Source organism: Rhea americana, unplaced genomic scaffold (genome assembly GCF_003343005.1).
Source record: "Rhea americana isolate MKP2758 unplaced genomic scaffold, rheAme1 scaffold_3, whole genome shotgun sequence".
Lineage (NCBI taxonomy): Eukaryota > Metazoa > Chordata > Aves > Rheiformes > Rheidae > Rhea > Rhea americana.
In genome coordinates this window covers 5,234,634-5,253,003 of record NW_028186423.1, presented here as the reverse complement: position 1 = coordinate 5,253,003, position 18,370 = coordinate 5,234,634, and the positions used below count along the sequence as shown (strand labels likewise).

The window sequence follows — 18,370 nt, the reverse complement described above, 5'->3', positions numbered from 1 at the left end:
TCTCAACAACTTGTCAAGAGACATCACCAAGTTGACACAAAGCTCTAATATCTGATAGCAGAGCACAGTAGTTTTCTGTTGAGTGACAGTCATCCTGCATACAGGGAGTATGAGCCAAATTATTCTACAAGCATATCGAAGAAAATCCACAGGATCAGCACTGGATCAGTCAGCCTTAGAGGATATGATCTAAGCTGCATTATTTTTATCACAATTATATTCTTATCTTTATTTTCTTTAATTTAAATAGTTTTTTTGATCTTTCTGATACTTAAGGAGATAAAATATTGTAACACAGAAAAAAAATACATGAAGTTGTAATTAGAATGAGGAATATCACATGGCATGCTGTAGTAACAGATACTCCCTGCCATATATTCTTATCTAAAGCCCCTCTTTCTGAACAAAATTTTCATTTGGCCTCAGAAGAACAGATCATTTCTGTCTGACAAATCCCCGGATATGACCTCACATTATCATCTACTGAGGGCTGTCCAACCAATGTTCTTTTGTGATTCATGGTATTTAAGAAGATAGTAATTGTTCCGATCCATAATTCACCTTCCCCAATGCTGACATATCTGACATTGTTTCTTTGCAGAAGACCAGCAAATCTACTTCCAGTATTACGTTTGCTCAGCTTCCTATTTTATCCCAGCTATTATTACCCATTTAAATAGAAGATGCTAAACTAGGAGACGATCTACAACAGATATTTTTGAAGGCTGGAGTACCGCTCCAATGGACAAAGACAGGCTGGAGGAATGGCCCAACAGAATCCTCAAAAAAATCAGCAAGGATCAGTGTGAAGTCCAGCACCTGGGAAGGAAGAACTCCTGGCAGCAGTAAAGGCTAGTGACTGACTGTCTAGGGAGCAGACTGGGACATCACCTCTCCTGTTAAATTAAGAGGAACCTGTAAACTGATTTTAATATCCTAATCTCATTAGCAACTTTCATCAGCCTAGCAAACCAGTACATATTTTTGTTCCTCCACTTTCTGGCTACAAATATATCCAAGGCTTCAAGACTAATTGTTGCCTGGCTCCTTCCAAAGTGCTGTCACAAAGCTAGAGTGCCAGTGGCAACAAAAGTAAGGTTCCCCATAAGGTACAAAGATGGAATAAAACGCTGGGGTAAATTGTTCTCAGATATGACAACTCCAGATCAAAATTGTTCAGATCTTCAACATTTCGAAAAAACAGCAAATTCTGCAGGTACACAGCTCAAAGGTTCTCAGCTGATATGGATGGCACACTTCACAGCTCTTACGATTTGTCTGAGATGGTGGGGGACTTCAGGGAACCCTCTGAGGAACTAAAGGGTGCCTGCTGATGGTGACTGAGGAGAGGCAGGTAAGAACAACCACAGCAGACCTTAACTTCTCCTGGGAGGCTCTAGCATGGTCTAGCTGCTGCTAAAAAGCTCTGCTGGTTGCCACTGATCAGAGGGAGCTGGGGAGTATTTGATCAAAGTATACCAGAAGAGATTGATACAACAATAAAGCAGCAGAAATGTCACAGTAAATTATATTATCCCACAAATGAACCTGGATGAAATCTTTTCTTCTTGATTAGAACAAAACCAATTTTTTGCATTAAAAAAAAAACCTATCTTAGCTGTAAGAAGAATGGTTTTACTGCTTTCTATAGCATCTGAAACATTCCTGCTGTCTATCCGATTCTAGGCCCCCCAGCTCAACTACTGACTATGATTTCATTTGTGCCATGTCAAATTGATAGAGTACATCTTTTTTATTCTGTTTTTTTATTATTATTATTATCCAAAGATCTACACATTCTTTTTTGTTTAGACAGATGACTTGTTTCTTCATTTTCATCAGGCTCAGAAGCTTTATACCTCTTAAATTATTCCTTTGCTAAGTAGCTACAAAAAAAAAAAAAAAAAAAAAAGAATCAACAAAAGATTAATTAGGTTGATTAATTAGGACTTAAATCTGTGCAGTCACATAAGATTAAAACTATTTTAGCAGAAGCACAGCCGTTCCTCTAGTGATTAACAACACATATTTGAGGTTAAGATTATTTTGACTATAAGACAAATATAAAATGTTATTTATATTATTTAACTTTTATAGTTTAAAAACACATGGTATAAAATCAAACGAAAGCATTCAAGATTCTATGACATATTAGATTGCCTGAGAAATGACAGAAGTATATTCTACACATTACCAATCTACACATCCATTTTAAAGCTGGAAATAGAGCAAAGAAGTTATAACACCAGAAAGCTTAGGAGTATGGAACCTGCTTCTGCTGCTACCTTTGACCAATTAAGAGTTAACTTTTACATCCGTTTTGAAGATCCTTTTCTGAACAGTAAAGCTGACTAAATTAAGGTTCTTGTGTATATGAATTTTACTGTGTTATGACTGGCATATTATTATATTCATATATTACTTTAGGTGCCCATGCGTAAATTAATTTTTGACGAATTCTGCAAATCAAGAAAATAATTTATAAACATGTCTAGTTTATCAGCATGTTCCAGCTATGAGAGTGCAAACAGGTGTATTCTTGCTTCTCAGGAACAGGTTGATGCAAATAGTTTTTAGCTGATCAATCACTGATACTCTAGATCCTAAAGAATGAGCACAGCCTTCAAAAAAAGTTATTTCAGTCAAAACCACGATAGAAAAGGATTATAAAACACACAAAGAAAACATATCTTGTCAAAGAGATTTTCCAGCAGCTTGCTTATGCTGGCTTTCTAATTCCTCAGAACTGCCGAAGAACAGGGTATGGATGCTGGTTTTACTGTTTTGCAAACAAAACCAATGTTCTTGACAGTATTTCATTTGCATATGGACAACTACATCTATATTTGGTAATTTCAGAATTCCACAGCTATTACAGACAAATTTTCATAGACATACTTTGTCTTTATTTTTGCAGATCACTACATCAGACTGCACTTTCCTGAATTTTATGACTATGTTCACAGCAAGAACAAGAAATCAAAGGAATGTAAAAGGGATTTCAATTTCACAGATTGCCTTGGCACACTGATTGTAGGGCTCTCGTTTAATGCACAGTCCATTAGTAAATGGAAAAACACCCTGCTTTTTAAAATAATGCTATGGCTGCATAGCTTTATGAAGCTGAATAGCTGCTATAAATGGTCTTAGCAATAATCCTGGAAGTAAAACATCCAAAATCCACCAATGTATTAGATCTATAATTTAGTTATTTGCTGGTACAATTTAGCAGAACTGACCAGGATGACCCATAGTATTTGGAAAGTTGTTTGTAATTTAAAACTAACAAACTTCATAAAACTTGCTGTGTGTCAGTTAGCAGTGAAGAATTTCAACATTGTGCAGTTGTTTTTTACACTTTCAAATTTCTTAAATTTTATTAGTGAATTGTATTATAATTTTCAAAAAGATGCTTAGGATGTATTAAGGCAGAAAAACATTCTGTTCCTTACTATTTTGCAAATATTTATGTGCTTGCTAAGATTTGACTGCAGTGGGACATGAATCCATACTGTGTACTGCAAATACATTTAATTACATCATCAATAGAAAACATATTTTCATCCAAGTAAAATCAATTCTCCTATCAAAACAGTTTTGTATGAGCACTCGGAGAAACCCTGTAAAATTAATTGTACAACYTAATGTATACCATCAATACACATCTCAGGTAAAACTGTCTTTTACAGAACTGTATCAAAACATATGTGCCTTTTCATGTGCCTCATGAAGCCATCAAAATAAAGCCTACAAGGGATTTGCATGGTGCATAGATCTTGTAGTATTTCTTGGTTTAAGAAATAGTGAAGTTTCAACTGTTTGTCATAACCACATAATTGCAAAGATATAGCTGAGAATGAAAAGTAGAATTTGCAATATAAGATTCTTCAAGTTTCATTGATAAATGAAGAAAATCTATTAATAAGAAGCAATAAAAGAAAAATGTAAAGCTAAAAAAATTTAGAATGCACTGTTCAACAGTTCATGTGTTGGGGTGGTGAGCATAATACAGCATGCATGCAAGAGAAGGTGCATGCATACACATTTATGTTTTAAATGCTCATATGCATATATTGGTGTTTTCAGTTTAAACTACTTTGTTATGTTAGAAATGTTTCTGTCTTTATGATATAAATATTTCTGAAAATACTTAAATGTATTTAGAAAACAACATTTGAAACACTGACCAATCAACTTTTTAGTCAGAATTCATGGACGACATAATAGACAAATTTCTTATTTTGGCCTTCAGCAACTTTGGAAGAGAAACACAGAAAACAATAACTAGTTAGATTCTTTTCTTTTTTTTTTTAATTAATGTTAACCTAAATTAAAGGTGCAATATTRTCTGCTTTTGAGACAATAGAAATTTGTACTTTTGCTTTACTAGATGCAAGATTAGAACCAAAATCAATTCAAAATTAATACAAGTTACAATACATTCATTATTACGTAAACTAACAAAAAAGGGTCAGTAAAAAGAATACAAGGCAAAGAATAGAATAGTGCACCGTGGTTTTATTGATGGCAGCAATGACAATCTGCTYCTTTCAAACGTAAAAAGTATTCAGCTTCATATAACTAAGAACTTTAAAAAAGTCTCTTTCGAGGTGTCAGCTCTGAATTCCTTCCACTCACACCAGCTTTCTTCGTTCCATTCTGCTGCTTGGTAAAAGCCAGAAGTTCTTCTAGAAGTCTTCAACAAGTTGGAGCTGCCACTGAATTTCCCCCCACCCCGAGAAGATTGCTAAATGAAAAAGATACAATAGATAAGCACTAAGACTCTCTGCTCTTTGTACAACATATGCTTTACTGCTATTTTTTTCCTCCAAAAGAGTATATATCTATTATTTTGTACTTACAGAGACATAACTCTTCAAAAGATTAAATCAGAAGGTTGCACTCCAGTGCAATAGGTATCATTGGTATAATACAAGGAAAGAACACTTTTAGGCAGACTCTTACAAAAATGTGATTTCTCCATTTGAAAGGACTTCAATACAGATTTTATACCAAGATGACAACGTGTAGATTAATTGTCACTGAGCAAGGGAAAGCCAAAGAAAAAAATAAGGACCTAAGAGTTCTTGGTCATTTCAGGATCCTCCAAAAGCAATGATCTTTCAAAATATACATTTCTGATTACTTGCGCCCCTTCTTTTTCATATTATCCTGACATTCTAACTCGGGAAATGTAAGCKCATGAGGCATTTTTATTGAAGTTAGTATCTAATTCCTGTATGTTTATTCTCTAGGAGAATATTTTCTTTTATAAATCTGTTAAAACTAGTACTTGACTCATACCTCAAACAATCTATGATGTGTCCAAGGAGTCTAAATACAATGCTCTAAATGGATGCCGTTATACTGGACTCCATACCAGAAAATTAGAAAGCAAATTTCCATTAGAAAATTAGAAAGCAAATCTAGCAGGGAAAAGGTAGTCCATATCACACAGATATAGCTCCTGGATACAGTACTACAATACTTTCATCCTCAAAAAGATTTCAATACAGTATTCTTAGGGTTAGGAAAATTTTCTGAGTTTTGATGTTATTCAGAGATGACCCCAAATTCCACCTTCTTTAAGAGAAAGGAACAGGCCATTCAGTCTTCAAAACATTCACTACAACACATTGACAGAGGGGAAAAAAAATCTACATCTAGTTTAAATAAAGGATTATTTTAACCAGAATTACCACAGGAGCTAGGTAAGATTAAGTAATCCTTCCTGTCTCTAGTTTCTATGTAGAAAGTACCTCTTGTCTCACAATTTCTTTCTAGATTTTTTTTTCCTGGAAAAGACCATTGCCACTTATTGACAAATGCCTTTAAATGTGCTTTACTGGCGCTATTCACAACCTGAATCTAACCCCTTTGTGATATTTTTTGACAAATGATAGTGGCACTCAATTTAAATCAGAATCCTGCTAGAATCATCAAAGCAAGAAGCAAGAAAACCTGCAAGGTATAACAACCTATACCTTAGTAAAGTTGTTCCTTACATGTGAACATTTAATTCACTCTCCTTGGGAAACAAGAGTTACTATCAATCTCTCTGGATGTCTGTATTGCCTCTACTCTCAGCTGACCCAAGCAAAAAACAGTTTTCCAGATTTTTATTGTAAAATTAGAGAAATAACAAAATTACCTAAAGACATAAGAAATGTTTTTGACTGTCCTCTATACTGAGTAGAAATTTCATTAGCCAGGMTAATGAAATGACACTTTTCTGAGCCAGTAAGACTTAGTTTAAAACACAATTTATGCACACACCGGAAGTGTTTTTGCTTGCTTTATACTTGTCACAGGAAATGTTTACTGATGGTGATTGATATATTTACTTAAAATAGAAAATCAAATGATAAGTGCAAAAATAGTCTACAATAGAGTGAAAAACAAGTCAGGAATAAATTTTGCTCCTTACATTGCCAGTACTCCCCAAAATGAAGGTATTTTAGCATATGATCAAACAAGCAAAATCTTTTGTTATTACATGTCAGAAACATCAAAAGCTGTAGAGACCCACTGCACCTATTCAGTCGCATGAACRGAGGAGGAGTATAGCAAGAAAGGAACTGAAAAAAGTTTAGTAAAAATAAAGAAGCTAACAGTAAAAAAAAAAATCAGATGCAAGACAAAGATACACGTAGAGGTTCACAAACTAGAATGTGACTTCACAAAGCTTTCTTTATTCAGAACAAACTTTTAATCAACCATTTTAGAATAAAGGATTTAGAAGATCCACAAGTAAGATGGATGCAGTACTTSATTTGGTTAGTGAAAGAGTTCCTATTGGTTTATCTGATTGGCCTTTTAAATTTTCTCAATGTAAATATCAGGGATATCATATTTTCTGAGTGTAATAGACAATCCTCACATTTCTACTAATTAATAAACTATAGCTTCAAGTATATCCTCAAGATTCAGAGTATGATGAGTATCGTTAGGAGTTGCACCTCATCATTCAACAGCAAGGTCACTGAATCGCAGATTTTAATGTTAGAACTGCAAATTCTCTTTTCCATACTAAAGCAAAACAATAGAAAAAACATTTATTTACATACATGGCTCATAAAAACTAGCACATTGGACCATGAACAGAGGTAGACAATCCAAATGCAGCAGGGACTGCATCTATGYGCTTCAGGGAAGAAGCTAGCCCAATGTACGTGGAAAAAGAGAAAAATCACTGCTGCTACCAAGTTTAAAAGTATCAGGTAAATCGTTGCTTATATGACACAAGTCTCTCCCTAATGCATAAAAAAAAAAGTTATTTTCCAAAGCCTTTCTTTTTTTTTTTTTTCTTTTTGGTCTTCTTCCTTTGTACAAGTATATTCAGTCTCTTTCTACAATTAGAAAATCCAGAGAAAAATAGATATCTACCTCCTATAACATAAAAACACCCATATCACTAAAAAAAATTCAGGACGGACTGCCAAACGCATCTTCCACATAGGTAACTGTGCCTTCTCACAACTATGAATCTTTCACTTAAATGATAAGGTAGATTTATAATCAATAGTTCTCTGTAGATGTGGGAATCACTGTGATTTGGGCTTATGCCTTACAATTTATAAATAGATTGCCAGTAATAAACAGTCGGGTATAGAGGCATTACTGTTTGATAGTATCATTTTTTCTTTTTAAATGAGAAACAACATTCTTCTAGGAATTTTAAATAAGGTATTTGTTCATATAATGATAAGTACMTTAATTTATTTTTTCAATATGTTCATTACCTTCAAATTAATACTGAGGGCTTCTGTACCAACCAACTACTGGCAAAGCTGTAGGAAGTTCTCTCATAAACACCGCAAAGAATGAGGAATACACAAATGTATAACAATTCAGACACACTTTTCTTGAAATCTACACCATCAATAAAATGCCAGTATCATGTATTTACCTTTTAATTCTTATTAGTCAGTTTCTAGCTCTTGGGGGTTGATAAAACTGTTGAGTAGGTCGTGTGGATCGTCTCGGCTGACCATCACCTCCTCTGCGAAACTCTAAAGTTTGTTCATATGTTTCTTCATCCTCCTCCTGCAGGTAAATAGCATTGTTTTAAATGTTGAGTAGGCAAATGAATTATACATAAGTATATGCATATACATACACACACATAAACATATAGACACACACACACAAACATGTATGAATGAATGCATGCATAGGGACTGATACTTCTGTGCTCATGCCCATTTAGGAAAACCAGTGAGATAATGGGAGCGAGTAGCTCCCTTTTCTGAATGTAGGAAAATAACAAAAACAAAGTGGAGCATCTCAAAACACAGTTCTCCAAGGCAATRGCAGAAGCTATTAAATACTTGCAAAGAAACATATATAGGAAAGCAAAATTATTTTCAAAAAGTCATACAGGCATCAAACTCAAGTAGTAATATAACCTACATGACCTACTACAGCAGGAGAAAAATCACCTTTTGGGAGTTGCACAGTAATGAAATAAAAGAATTAGGGAATGAAAATGCAAGCAACAAAATCTGGCAATATATATTCTAGAAGCACATGTCTGAAACAAAAGAAGATGCAAATCTGTGAAGCAGTAATACTGAAAAAAGGCTACAAGTAATATTGAACAGCAATTTTGGTATGAATTTGCTACATGCAGCAACAATAAACATAACCTCTGAATAAYGAGAGTAGAGGTAATTTCAAGTTTGCCATATTGCATTCACTCCCAGGCATCTTAATACCACAAAGATACTGATATGGAGGGAGTTCAGACAACAACAACAACAACTATTAAGAGTCCAGAGAATGATTTACAAAGGAAGATTAAAATAGCTAAATATTCAATTTGGATGAGAAATAGTGAAATAAAATACCAAAAGAAATACTGAAAATATGGAAAGAAACACTGAAATCATTCATCTGGTAGAATATTTTAAGGRGATATACACTAAAGATAGAGAAGAAGTTTAGAGTACTAGAGTTTTTAACAAAGAAACAGAAAAAACAGAAGTTTAGGATGCATGTCAAGTAAATGTTCCTGAACATTAGAATACGATCATCAAATGGTTTCTCAGGGAAGCAGTTATAATTGTATTTCTTTAACATCCTAAAATCAGACTGGAGCAGACAACAGAATTTGTAGTGTGGAAAACAATTAAACATTGGAAACAGATTTGTTTGATTTGTTTACTCTCATTGCTGATGACAGTAATTCTTGCCTTCCCTTTCCCCCAAAGGAATCCAATACTCTTCTGTTCAAAGAGGGCATTAAACTCAACAAAACATTGGATTTTGTACATATATGATGCTATGTATTAAGCTGCATATGTTTTAGATAGCTGGTGACAGGTCCTTTTGATTTAAGTCTTCAGTTGATATATTCCATAACTGCATACAAACAGGAAAAGACTAATGTGCAGCTTAGTATAGTAAAGATTAACAAAAGTCTACAGGGCATTACTAGGTCCAGTGGGAATATGGTGCAAAAAATCCACTTCTGAGAAAACGCTCTGAGTACRTAACCCAGAATTCCCTTTCACTAGGAATATAGAACACACAGCAAGAACAGCTAATAAAAGAAAATACAAAAATCCTTCAACAATCCCAACATTTAGGAACTGTCTTACAACGCAGCATGCACGTAAGGACCAATAAGCGAATCACAGCAGTAAAATGCTCTAAGAGACAGAAAGGAAACCCCACAGTCTAACTTTCTTTCCTTTGCAAAAAGTCAAATCTTACTTAGGAAACTCTGTCCCTTCAGAATCAACTTGCATGCTGACAAACATGCAATTCTGAAATAAGTGTCTGACATAYTTGCTCTTCAGGTTAAGGTCTCTTATTTATAAGGCATGTCTGTGGTCACAGCTAGATTTCCAGAACCACAGATTAAGTGCTACATAGGAAGACACTCTGCAATAACTGTAGAGGAAAGAAAACAGATTTCCAGCACAGTTACATACAAGTTAATTGATCTAAATCTTCAAGCTTGACTGTAGCCAAGTGCTGAGAGCTGTGGCATCCTGCCATAAAGCTTATTTTAGGGCAAAGCTGTATCTGTTTTACTGTATTCAGCACTATGAAACCCCTCACATGAAGAATTTCAGACACACTGATTATCCAAAAGAAAGAAATAGAAAAGCAAAGCTAAGGAATTTGACATTAATGTTTCCCCTCCACACACAGAATACCAGGAAATGTTTTTTGCTGACACATCACTGACATTTAACATTCATATTAATAGAGAAAGATTCAGGAAGACTCATGTAGGAACATGAGGTAGGAGGAAAACTGGTAGTTTTTGACCATTTGGACAAGTGCTACTATTTTCTGTCAAAAATAAAACAAACTCCTGAAATAAACAAATGACTTGGGTTAAACAGAAGCACAGTCCTGAAGAAGAGACACTCTTTAGCTACAGGAGACTGCCCTTAGGCTGCAATCATCTTCATCCCTGAAAAGAGTCTGGACTTTTCTCTTTAGTTGTAACATATTAAATGTATCCAATAGCATGAAATACATACATCAAAGCGGGAATGCTAGCCTTCCTGTCGGAGAAATCAGTCAGTACTAAGGTTACTTGTTTCATATATTCCCAAATCTCTAGCATTTGCCATTTGTTTGCCTTTTTTTTTTTTTTTTTTTTTTTGGTCAAAACTGTAAAAGTATTCGATTAACATTACTGAAGACATCTTAACCTGGATAACTATACATATTATCAAAATGAGAACAATCATTGCCCAAAGTATATCCCTTTTGGACTTGGCTTTTCAGCTACCATTTCATTGYTCAGTTTCTCAGTACCACAGAACTGCTTGCTATGTAAATGGTATATCTAAATTAAAGGYCATGGGTCCGTTCATCTTTAAAAAACAAACAAACAAAACCCCCAACCAAAATGCAGACATATGCGTTTTGCAATCCTGTCAGCCCTACACTATCTGAATAATCACCAAATATTGTCATCTTTCCGCTTATCAACTCTTCAGGAAAAATTATGCTATGACTTTCACAGGTCTAGTCCAGACTCAATTTAGCACGTAAAGCAGTCTCCCATCAATGGCAAGGAAACTTCTAAAAACCAAAATCTAAATTTTTAAAGTTAAACTAGATAGATGGCTAAAGCTAAGTAATATAAACACTTTCCACTCTTTCAGGATACTCTAAGCAACCGGAATAGTTGAGAAAAAAAGTTTTYATATTATTTGCCAGAGAGTAAACCAAAGACGTAATTACATCACTTCTTAAAATTCTTTTCCAAATATGTAATCTAAAATTGAAGGAAAAAAAATTCTCAAGAACAAAATGTTGAACTTTATCTGCTGGATATTTGGATTTCTCCAAAACTGGAAGATACAYTGACATCTATGCATGACTGAAAGCTTAGCAATGCATACTGATGTTTTCAAGAGACTGTAATGAATTAGACATTTGTATGTCTTTGTAACCTTGATAGTCTTTGCTCAAAAAAATCAGAAATTAAATAGGTTACTACATCACCTTTCACCCATAACAAATGCAGCCTCTTCCTGAGGATAAGTACATCAGAGTAAATTTCTGTAATAGCAAGTCTTCACCAAACCTCATAGAAGTTATTGTTATCGATCCTTTCAACTTAATCACACCAAATTAAAATTAGAATTTGTCTTACACATATTTGTTTTAATGTGTTTGTCTTTATACATAGAATGAACACTTTAGATACATGCATTTTAGCACAAGTAGTTTTATTAAAATAGACAGTAGTGAAATGTGAAAAATCAATCTGCTTCTCTGGTCTTAGGAATTTATTTGAYCTCAAATAGATCCAAGATTCTTCAAAATACTGATTTGCCAAGCTTATCTTTTCTCTCAACACACTACTGATATTCTGTCCTCCTTTTTTATTGCCTTTTTATTTTGTATCCTACTTGACCATTTTCTTGGTCCATCTCCTTTATCTCCTTTACAGTAAAATCCCTCCATTCCATGCTCAAAACTGTCTTCTCTTTTGGAAGGGCATCCATTCTTTGTAGTCAAAACTTACGTTCTCTAATATTTACTTCCTTGTTTCTTCTATTCTTCTGCCTAAAACAAATTACAAKCATTTATATTTCTTTCACTTTAACTCTGTAGTCACTTCGGTCATGTACCTTGCTATTAACCCTATTTTTCCAGTCTTACTTGCTCTTTGTTTTCTATTTTTCAGCTGCTTTTCACTCACTCTAAATTATTCCTTTTCCCACATCCTTATCAATATAAGAYCTGGATTGCATTTCATAAAGCAAAGGTGGCCACCTCTGCACCCTACCATTTCCTCTCCTATGCTATTTCCATTCTTTTTCCATTACCAACAGAGGTTTTACRTTAGTGAACTGCTCCAGAAACACATATGCTTGATTATCTCCATCTTTTTGGCTTATTGTACACTATTTGCCTAACATCCTGGGAGCAGCAATTGTGTTTCCTAGTATTTGCATGATACCTACCTAGTGCAATGTTCCCTCAACTTCAACTACCATCACATAGCATAACTGCAGGAAATACTGAAAACTGACAGGTTCATAGGAAAGGAAAAAAACAAAACAAAACAAAAAAAATCAGGGAAATATGCATAAGAAAATTATTATAGTAACAGGTTAGAATGGTATGAGAGAGAGGGGATAGAGGATATCAAAATTCTTTAGGTATTTAAAATTGAGATACTGAAAAAAGCTGAACTCAGACACATCTATCATACAGTATTTTCTCTAACCTTCTACAAATTTCCTTCATCAAGAGTTAAGTCATCAGCATCAAGCACTTCACCTACGAATGTCTATGACTCAAGAACTTGAAATGCTGTATGAAGCACTATGTATGAAGTACTACAATCTAAATCCCATTCCAAGGGCAGATGATTTTCTTTGAATAAGAATGAATACCAAAAAATACATCTTGTAGGAAAAAGAAAAAAATCTAATTTATAACTAAGCAGTTGTAAAGCCTTAGGGGAAAAAGACTTTATAAATAATCAATAAAAATCATCATTAAAAGCTTACAAAGATTAACAAAGGCTATTTTAACACTCTCATATGCTATTGAGATTTCAACTAATCTTAAGATAGAAAGTATATCTGTAGTATTAACACAAGTATCATACTAATAGGTTAGGATCCAACAGTGCCCTGGACCACAGTTTAGTTGCAGTGTCTATATTATTGACCTGGAAGAGTAGACACTGCCTGTTACCAGTGGCACAACCTCCTAGTAGGTCAACCTAGAAAAATTAATACCTCTTTAAGAAACAGCAACAAAATCTAATGCAGCAAGTTAGCCTGGCTGGCAGTCAAGAAAGCCTCCAAAATGCAATCTGCCAACTACATGCAAACCAAGATATATTCTGATATGTATGTTGAGAATAATAATCCATTAGTTGTTAACCTGACTTCCTACCACTAGGCAGCAGTTTTATATAAAGTAAGTAGAAGGTGCTAATACAAATTCCTATCCCAATAAAAGTATATTTAACAGTTAAGTCATCTCTTCAAAAGCAGCTCAACCACAGGCAATTATTCTTAGCTACTTCTGTGTCTCCCAGGRAGAGTATCACTCCCTTCCTCTAATATTTTATTTGAAGTTTTAAGCTTTTCACAGCACATTCAGAAAGAATATTTGAATACTTTTATACTGAGAAAGGAAGTAAAAGTTCTTTGGAATTTCAACCTCTATTCAAAATTTTGCAATAAAAAAATTTACTCTTACTGTTGATATCTTTGTTCCAATAAGACATATAGAAGATAGACAGAAACTTAAAAAGCATAGAAAGAGAAATATATGCACACTCAGTATTATTTGTTGGGCCTACATATTCTAAATTTGAAGAGCCTGCACCACCACTGTATTATATGAGCCCATCTTAGTGAATGGGCAGGTAATATCAGACCAGCCAGTTGACTAGCAGTATGTCAAAAATTCATTTGATTTTACAACTGCAGTATGTAGCCATAAATCCAACAGTTAAAAAGATTTTAATAACCCTTAAAATTAACCATATTAAAGCAAAGCAAATATATATCTTACAAAAAGCATTCTCAACAAATTTCAATTGCAAGACTTCTTTCAGAACATTCAAAGAAATGTTTAGAAACTTTCATGCATGTACAGTTCTTGAGGTGAGTACTCATTCCGAGTCAGATCTAAAATGCTTGAATACCTTGTTCTGAGCCTTTGAGAGAAAGATGAGTTTACAGAATGAACCAAATACAGTAAGTCAGAGCTTGGACTTACAAGATCATAATCAGAGTAGTTACATGTATTATATGTTTTATTATTGCTTGTATAATTTCTGAGAACATTACGACTTACAGCTCAAGGAGTGGCTGGTGACAATAAAGAGCAGGCCAGATGTTATGGATTATACATACAAGCTTTGACTGCTGCATGTTCTGCTCATGTATACTTAGGAAGCAGCTGCATGTTACAACTTAGCGGCTCCCACAGTTTCCACCTACAAATAAGTGGCTTTCCACTAATCGTCCTTCCTCTCCTGCTTTGGAGTAGGAAGTTCTGCTCCATTCTCTGGGCCCTTCTGCTGCAACATTTCAACCTACTAATATATAGAGAACTCTTGCAACAAAAAAGCATGCAGTTTTCTGTGGGTTATAAARGGAGGAACATCAGAGCCTCCATCAGAGGCAAGGAGGGCCCAGAGGAGCAGCACGGGGTCAGGAAACATGGGACAAAGAGGAGACAGAAGGTAAAGACAGCAGACATTTTCTTTTTCAGTAGTGGCAAACTACTGTGTCAGTTTAAGCTTCACCTACATGCCCAAGGCATGAAAAACTTGCTGAACTCTAAGCACTAAAMCGTGTTTCCTTCTTTGGAAAATTAACTTCTCTGTCACGTGCATTTCAACTCCATTTCATTTCAGATTTTGTGCCTTTTTCAAACTGCCTACTATTTCAGCAAGTTGTCTCCTGCTGTTAGCACACGAAGTGGTCTCTTGCTTTCTTGGTTGAATTCCTTTCCTAAGCCTCTCTTCTTTCGCCTAGTTACCCAGTGTTCATCTCCTAGAGTACTCAAACCTTTGATCTCTGCGGTTTCTACTTACCCATACTTGTATTAATGTAAAGTAGATTAAAAGATTCTCCTGCTGCATGAAAAAGCACTTCCCCCAAACCTTCCTTTAAACTTTCAATAAAGTTTTATCTTAACACTTAAATGCAAAAAAAAAAATTACTTTTTAATAAATGCATRAGTTTTATCAATTTAGAGTAAATTAGGGCATAATTTCAAAAATTAATATCAAGAGAGAGGTGAACATTCCAAGTAGAAGTTATCAGAAATGTCAAGRCTTTTCAGAGATCTTAAATGTATCCAAGTACTGATTTTGTGGGAACAACACTAAGTGTCCATTACAGAGTAATTCAGCATAATTATTCTTGATCAATTTTCTCTGCAAATTATACTTCTTATTTAAAATAATATTTTCTCTTACAGAGTAGTCTTCCCATGCCTTTCTCTAGTGTGGACATACACATTTTTTTCATTGCACATGTCTATATTAGACTGGGCCTAGAAATTACATATCCATACCGATTTCTGAGCTAAAATGTAAGAGGGACAACTGGAAATCAAAGTTATACTGCCTGATCTGCATAATGTCAACCGCTCACCGCTGCCAATAGGTACTGAGAAATTGCAGCATAATTAATGTACTCTTAAAAGATTTTTTTARAAAATATAATTCTGGTGTACTTACATATACAGTAATAAGACATATTAGCAATATATCACTGACAGCTGAAACTACACAATTAGTTGCAAGGTAATACCTGTTTAAATCAATAAATATTTTTATTAAAAAAGTATTATATGAAAAAATAACCTTTTTATATGGTATTTAGAAAGTTAATAGGMTAATCCACAGATGCACTCAGTTATCCTTGATACTTAGCTCTGGTCTGCATCTTCTGAAGTATATAATTATGCTGCAAGTAGATCTTTCATAAGCRATGAAACTAAGTAAAGAAATAAACTACATGACAACCTTAAATATACGACCTATTTCTGACATCTAGACTAAAATTCCACGGACAGTTGAACCAATGTGATGTCTTTCCACTGCCAAAACAAAGTTGTTTCCTTTCGCTTCCTATTCCTTCCTTCCTTACTCTCGTTTCCCCTGTTCCCCTCCCTTTACCACTCAGGTGCACAGTTACACCCTTAACAAATTAAAATAGGCTGGCATTAATGTGCCCTCTGAGTAATGACCCTGGAGCTGAAAGATACACACACAAAAAACTTTTTTTTAATCTTATTTACATTCAAGAAAAAGGAACTGATCCTTCTGTGGGTATGTCAGTGTACCTTCTCCTTTTCAGAATAAAAATTTTCAAGTTGACCTTTCCCTGAGTGAGTTCTTTCTTTAGTGTAAGCAAATCAATAATGAGAAGTCTCTTCTGTCGATATCATCACTAACAAAGCATCAAAAGTCTAAAGTCAATTTTATATTTTCTCACCTAATTTTTATGCAATTCTGCAATGCATTTCTCCAGCAAGTTTCAAATTTTAGTACCATTTCTTCCCWCTAGAAAAAGGCTTCTTAATATATTAAGATATTAAATTTATAATAAATATTCACTAATCTTGAAAAAATGGGATATATACTACTAAATTTTTAAAATTACATTTCAGCAGAGGAAAAGGAAAATAAGTTGGGCCAAAACCAGCTGAGCTTTGAACAATTTCTAACAATTCCACAGTTACAATTTCTAACAGATTCTTTTAGGACAACATTCATTCTGAGCATGCTTATTTTTGTGAGGCAAGAAACCCTCAATAACCAAATGACAGAAGACTTGGAGATTTTTCAGAAAACTCAAGAAATACAAAATAAATGGATGGACAAGWGGGAAAAAATCATACTCTTAAATCTGAGATTGCTAAAAGCAATGCTGCAATTTACCTGGAATCAGATATAAGCGTTTCTTGGCATTTTGTTGCTTTTCTTCAACTTTGAAGACAAAGCACTTGTTTGTTTTCTAAACAGTATACATTCTAATTAGGTTTCCATAAAGCCAGGGCTAATGTAAGCCTGGGGCATGATTATCCCACAGACACTTTGCTAGCTTATCTGTTCCCCTTAAGGATATCACACAGAGTACTCATACTTGCAGTCACTCCCAGTGGCAAATAAAAATACATATAGGATGATTCTTGTCGGATTTGTGCTTGTGACATAAACATTCTCTGTTGCAAGCTGTCAGAATCTTCTCAATACAGAAAAAAACATGAATTTTAAGTTATTCATATAAATACAAATTAAATTATTYATATTGTATTCTAAAACCAGTATCTTATGTTGACTTTTTAACATAAGAGTAGTTAATTTCAATTCACATAAGCTTCTTCATACTAAGAAGTATAAATATCAAACTATAAATATTAACAGCTTTGCATTTAACAATTTCTAATGGAAAAGTTGAAACACTGAAGCAAGTTCTATAGAAAAGAACATTCATTMATTCATTCATTCATTGAATGTTCTCAATTTAGTAAGAAGAAAGTAACAAACTGGAAATGGAGATATTTTTTCAACAAAATACTTAACAAAGCTAGGGACAGAAAATCAGTTACAGTAACTAGTATAACTAAGGAGTTATGGCAGTAAACRTGTCAGCTTTTGGGATCAGGTGCATGTTAAGGATTGATTCCTCGCCCCCACATACGCACACACCATCCATGCTCTTCCCTCTCCTCACCCCAACATTTTTAAAAATATCCATCCAGTACTTCAGAAAACAAAAMTGAATGAAGATCTCTGGAAATATGACAAAAATAATCTTAACTGGTTTTACAGAAATATTCCTAAGCATATTGCCAAAAGAATACTCATGTAAAGCTGGAAAAAATTCAACATTCAGTTTCCTTGCACTAAGTGCACTCTTAAAAAAAACATACTTTTGGAGGAAAAAATCACAAAAGAACAAAAAAAAACCACATATTTACATTTGGACTTATTTTAGCAAGCAAACAAAAAATTCTGCTGATAGAAAACTCAAAATGAGGAAAACATTAAATAATAGCATGAGAAATAACCTATGCTTTGCAGCCAGGGCTAAAGTCATCATCAAAAGCTAAATAAAAAGGAGGTGATCAAGGAGTTTTAGTGACATTGTAGGTGTAAGAATTCCATGAATACACACTTGCCTGTGCCCAAATCTGGCATGTATATCCCCAATATCAACAACAAACTGAAGTTTATATACACAGTAAATGTGTATTTGATCTTACGTATGAATGACCAGCTGCACAAAAATAAATCCAGAAAATGAAACATTGCAAAAAGTATTTAAGTAAAAATACATTTAAGAATTTTAAAACACAATAATATCCCAAATCCTTACAGATAGTGCAGAAACATATCCACAGG

The 18,370-nt window shown here is 34.1% G+C and overlaps 1 protein-coding gene across 2 annotated transcripts in view; it reads right to left on the bottom strand.

The window, feature by feature from the left end:
- Window positions 1-4,498: 4,498 nt before the first annotated feature.
- Window positions 4,499-18,370, bottom strand: part of TDRD3 (tudor domain containing 3) — a 69,555-nt gene continuing 55,683 nt past the window's right edge. For both annotated transcript variants that reach the window (XM_085309484.1, XM_085309485.1), the window contains exons 12-13: window positions 7,910-8,046; window positions 4,499-4,747 (exon numbers count right to left, since the gene is read on the bottom strand). In XM_085309484.1, coding sequence (XP_085165610.1) covers window positions 7,927-8,046 — 120 coding nt within the window. In that variant the 3' untranslated portion in view covers window positions 4,499-4,747; window positions 7,910-7,926. The remainder of the gene's footprint in view (window positions 4,748-7,909; window positions 8,047-18,370) is intronic.